This window comes from Carya illinoinensis, chromosome 5, assembly GCF_018687715.1.
Source record: "Carya illinoinensis cultivar Pawnee chromosome 5, C.illinoinensisPawnee_v1, whole genome shotgun sequence".
NCBI lineage: Eukaryota > Viridiplantae > Streptophyta > Magnoliopsida > Fagales > Juglandaceae > Carya > Carya illinoinensis.
This window is the reverse complement of record NC_056756.1, coordinates 37,521,257-37,526,718: the sequence shown is the minus strand read 5'-3', so window position 1 is coordinate 37,526,718 and position 5,462 is coordinate 37,521,257. Positions and strand designations below refer to the sequence as shown.

The window sequence follows — 5,462 nt, the reverse complement described above, 5'->3', positions numbered from 1 at the left end:
CAACCTAAGCCAATCATTGGAAAAATAGTAGCAAATCATTGGATCACTCCTTCCGCAACTTCTCCTTCTATCAAATCATTTATATTTGGCTTTTATTAATGATTTTGAAGTCTATTGGACTATATCTAAACTGTAATTCATCACTTTCATATTTATCTTTATGTTTTATTATTATTTCCTTTCGTCTAGTTAAAAAATAAAAAAAGAAATCGTCTCAGTAAGATTATGTCTATAGAGTTTAAGTTCTCTCCTCTTTCAAAGGATAGATGTATGAGTCAAGTATTCTCTCTTAAAATGTTCGTTTGTAGAGAATTATAATAATAATAATTAAGACCATATCAATTATAAAAAAATTTATATATTGATAAAATTCTAAATAGAATAATTATTTGAATTTTTTTTTTAAACGTATTAAATCATAGAGGTAACTTTTTTCTAATCAATAGAGTCTATTTCTCATAGAATAAAATAAAAGGAAATTATGGTGCTTTGTAGGCTGTGCCTCATCATGGGAAAAAGCCTAAAATATTGTAATTTATTACTAGTCTCATCACTAGTTTTAGATAGGACAAGTTGGGTCACTTTCTGTCGTAATATCTTTTCTTTTCTTTTGTTTGTCCTTTGCTGGGAATGAAAGGCAATTTGAATATCAGCAGCAACCTGAGTGGGGTGTGCGTGTGTCTATATATATATATATTGTCCTGTTGCAGTTAGTCAAGCCACCACAAGTATGATTTAAAAAGAAGACCAATTATCATAAACTAATCAAACTTGGATTGGGATGAATGATAGCCCCCAGCTCACGTCGTATTCACCTGAGTTTTCCAATAGAGAATGTTCGGCTCCAAGTCTAGTTTACCTGTACACTACTTCCAACAACCCTTCTTAATAAAGGTCAAAAAATAGGCCAACTTACATGCTGATATGAGTGATCTCCTGCTATTCTATTTTTATTCGATGCGGCGTTTTAAAGATTGACAAATAATGTTATATTATCATAGTAAAATTAAAATAGATGAAGATGTAGCATATATAATTTTCTGACTAACATATATATATATATTATGCTGTAAAAGTGGCTATCGCCTATCGGCGTGTGAATTGGAATCTACAGTAATTTTGTTTGACACTTTTTTATTCCGCTTATATCCCTATGTGATTGAGTATAATTACAATTGTGCCCCTAATGATATGTTTTGATCCCCCCCTCTCTCTTTTCCCTTGCTATCTATCTCTCTCTCACTAAAATGGCAAAATGAGTATGCCCTCCTTGCAATGCAGCCATGCCGCCGTCGACAGTGCCACCTCCACTTTTGCGCTTACCAGCGACAACCAATCCTCCCTCTTGGCCTTGGCCTCAAACCCTCTCTCTGCTTTTTCTATCAGCTTCTCCCTCCCAATCTCTTGTTTCTCTCCCTCCCAATCTCCTCACCGCCCATTGCTGCTGCAATCCACCAACACCACCATTTGCAACCCAAACCACCACTACTACAGTGCAAGCTACCAATGTTTTTCCCTTCAGCACAAGTACCTCTCTCTGTCTCTCTTAGCCACGACAGCACCACCCGCCTCATGGCCAGCTGTGCCGTTGCAACACACCTTAAATCACCCTCACCCACTACCACAACCACAGCACCCAATGGAGAACCACCATAAACCTCCTCCAAATAGTCCCTCCCAGCCCAACTCAACTACCATTAGGCCAACCCCTTTTTAGCATCTCGTTATTGTTGATGGACCCTCGTCAAGATGGTGATGGTTGTTGTTTGTTTGACCAGCCATAGCTTCATCCACGGATAGAGAGAGAGAGAGAGAGAGAGAGAGAGAGAGAGGAAAAAAAAGATTTAAGGTTTTATGTATAAACAACATTGCATAGGATGGAGGGGCTGGGCTTGTGCAAAATTTGGAGTGTGGTTGGGCTTCTAATGTTAAGTTTTGGGCTTCCCATATGAGGGGGTAAAAAATACTACTTTAAAAATCGGTCCATGTAAAAACATTATTCTAAAAAATACTTAACTCTTCATAAAAGTTTTATGAAAAATATTGAACTCTTAAAAAAATAAACTTTTATGTTATTTTCTTTAGTTTTAAACTCTATAATTATTGAAGTTATTTGTTACATTTTAGTATTAGACATTATATAGCTTTTGCTTCTGAGTATTTTACACGCATGTGATTAGTTACAAATTTAGAATTAAAAAGTGCTCCTATTTTATTAATGTTTTCAAAGATATTATTAAAAATTAACTTGTATAAATCCATGACTTTTTTTTTTTTTTTTTAACTTTGTTTGACTATTTTTCTTCATTTCCTCATATCTCATTGCCTATCAATTTCATTCTTCATGTTTTTATAACTGGGCATACGCATTGCAAGTTATGTCCTTACTGGTGTGTGTGTGTATATATATATATAGTAGTTGCTCAGAGATTTATGAGTTTCTCTATAGCGTTGAAGTTTACGTGATGGTAAGGTCTCGTTTGGAATTTAGATTGAATTAAGATCAATTTAGTTTAGTCTAATTTTAAGTTGAGTCTAACATCTAAACACTCAATTCTCAAATCATCAAACGCATTTTAACTCAAAACCTTTTATCACATGAAATCTATAATTTTTTCAACTCAACATCTTTTTACATACGAGACTTACAATTTTCAACTTTCCATCTAAACTCATATTAGGTATGCCTCATAAAACTAACTCCATAATCTTAATTTATTATTATTTATAAAGAATTTACCTTATCTCAATTCAATTTAACTTCTCTCTATTTATATTTTGATATTGAAGAAAAATCGATTGATTATAACTTCTAGGAAGTGGGTTTGGCCCAATAAACCTGATACAGTAAAAAGTCCAAAACTCAATGCCATGAGAGCGGTACGACATCCTAGAGACAAGAAGTACAAAACATCCAACATCCTGGATTCAACCCCCCAAGCAATTCTGCAGTACTCATCATAAAAACATAGCATCAAATGGCAAACTTTCGAATTAAGCCCCTACAAAGCAGTACCAATGACTAGGTTAAGAAGGGACGAGGCTTTTGTAGTTCTGAGTATCTTTTATTTCAATTCCTTCTCCACCATCGTAAGAAAAGAAAAGACAGGATTATTCCACACGCTATCCAACGCTCAACCTGGCTAAAAAGCAAGATCCGGTTCTGAGCATGTTGGCTTTGGCAACAAGAAAAATTTCCCCATTTTCAACTACATAGATATCAAATGCATCCTTCAGTTCATAATAGAGCTAAAGATAAGAAGGCTGGCTGCTTTATTTGATTTGTTAGTAGCATAGAGAGAGAAAAGATGTTATGTATCTGTGATAGAACAGATTCAAAGGCACATTTAAAAGCAGGCACAAAAAATAAAATAAAGATCTCTCACCACACATTCAACCATTAGCACAAAGAGCTTCCCCAATCATAAAGCAAAGTATCTCAAGGTTACTTCTTCAGCAATGGCTGCTGCTCTTCTGCCTCCCATTGCATCATTCATCATCATCTTCAACTCCTCAACACCACAGCCATGGACAAGGCCAGTACTGACATTGTTTTTGCTTCAATGGTCAGCAAAATCTTGCTAATCCTTGCGTCAACCATCCTCCAAGGTATCAAAAACTCTAGCTTACAAATATATATATATATATATGTTTGTATGTATATAACTTGGTGTATTAGATTAATAGAAAAGATAGATGATTCTGGAATGAGAAAATGTATCCGATACTGAAGTCTCTAAACATGCCCCTGTTTTGTTTTCAGGTGTAGAAGGAGCAATCGGTGTAAATTATGGCACAGTGGCAAACAATCTCCCTCCACCAGCCCAAGTTGCACATTTCCTTTTAGAATCAACCACCATTAACAGGGTGAGGCTCTTTGACGCCAACCCTGATATATTGCAGGCTTTTGCTCACACTGGGATTGAGGTCACAATCACTGTCCCTAATGACCAAATCCCCCACCTTACCAATCTAAGCTTTGCTCAACAATGGGTGAAAACCAATGTAGAATCTTACATACCCGCCACCGACCTAGTCCGAGTTTTGGTGGGCAACGAAGTGGTTTCCTCAGCTAACAAGCAGTTAATTGTAAGCCTTGTCCCGGCCATGCAGACGCTTCACTCGGCACTTGTGGCAGCCTCTTTGGAAAGAAGCATCAAGGTTTCTACACCCCATTCTTTGGGCATCTTGTCATCCTCAAGCCCACCATCCACTGGAAAGTTTAGACAAGGCTATGACACCCATGTGTTGAAACCATTGCTCACCTTCCTTCGAGCCACAAATGCACCTTTTATGGTAAACCCATATCCATTTTTTGGTTGCTCGTCTGACACTCTGGATTATGCTCTTTTTAGGCCCAATCCAGGTGTTCTTGATGAGAACACTAAGCTTTTGTACACAAACATGTTGGATGCACAATTAGATGCAGTCTTTTCGGCATTGAAACTACTGGGATTTGATGACATCGAGATTGTTATAGCGGAAACGGGCTGGCCTTCTGAGGGGGACTCGTCCCAGGTTGGTGTTAGCCCAGATAGCGCCGCAGATTATAATGCAAATCTTGTACGGCATGTGATGTCCGGAAACGGCACCCCGCTTATGCCCAACCGGACATTCGAGACATATATTTTTGCACTATTTAATGAAAATCTTAAGCCCGGCCCAACATGCGAGAGGAATTTTGGGTTGTTTCGACCGGATATGACACCTGTCTATGATGTTGGGATACTACGGCCCACGGTAGCTGCCGCCGCCGATAATCACCCTAAAATATTTTTGTTAGTCATCATTATGTTTGTACTTGATTGGTTTGTGGACTTGGCTCTGGCAGGCGAGATCATCTATTCCTACGAATCGAGGCCCAGACGCAAGTCCAGGCCCTGGTACCCCACCAATCAGCAGCAGCCCACTTCCACGGGAGAAGGGAAAACAATGGTGTGTGCCCAAGGCAGGGGCAGACCCAGATGCTCTGCAAAGGAACATAGATTATGTTTGTGGGCTAGGCTTAAGTTGTGGGCCGATACAAGAAGGAGGCCCATGTTTTATGCCTAACACAGTTGGTGCCCATGCGGCGTATTCCATGAATTTGTTCTACCAAGTAATGGGAAGGCATGACTATGATTGTGATTTTGACCAAACAGGGTCCATCACTGATGTGGATCCAAGTAAGTACCATATGTCTATTTTCTTTTACTTTCTTTTATTTTTTTTCCTTTTGAGTTTTCATTTTTGATTTGTTTCGAACAGGCTATGGAGGGTGCGTGTATTGAGACAATGGAGTGAATTTTGCAGTGAAAAGTGAAAACGTTGCCATAATTCACTGTTGCTACATTTTGATTCAGACGAGACAGTGTCTCTTGTCATAGATTTGTAGTGTTAGCCAACCCTGATTCTTTTACAGGCTTGTAAAAGCTATAATATATTTGTAACACCCTACTTTTGAATAAAATCATTTTTAGAAA

General features: G+C 38.0%; 1 protein-coding gene across 1 annotated transcript; it reads left to right on the top strand.

Annotated features, from left to right (window-relative positions):
* Positions 1-3,199: 3,199 nt before the first annotated feature.
* On the top strand, positions 3,200-5,462 carry LOC122309394 (glucan endo-1,3-beta-glucosidase). The gene is made up of 4 exons (XM_043122872.1): positions 3,200-3,609; positions 3,764-4,740; positions 4,832-5,165; positions 5,248-5,462. Exons 1-4 carry the CDS (start codon positions 3,528-3,530, stop codon positions 5,268-5,270), a joined length of 1,416 nt encoding a protein of 471 aa, XP_042978806.1. The 5' UTR covers positions 3,200-3,527; the 3' UTR covers positions 5,271-5,462.

Coding starts and splice junctions, on each gene's coding strand:
- LOC122309394 (XM_043122872.1), top strand. CDS start 3,528: ATGGACAAGGCCAGTACTGACATTGTTTTTGCTTCAATGGTCAGCAAA. Junction 4,741..4,831: donor TTGGGATACTACGGCCCACG/GTAGCTGCCGCC, acceptor TGGCTCTGGCAG/GCGAGATCATCTATTCCTAC. Junction 5,166..5,247: donor CATCACTGATGTGGATCCAA/GTAAGTACCATA, acceptor TGTTTCGAACAG/GCTATGGAGGGTGCGTGTAT.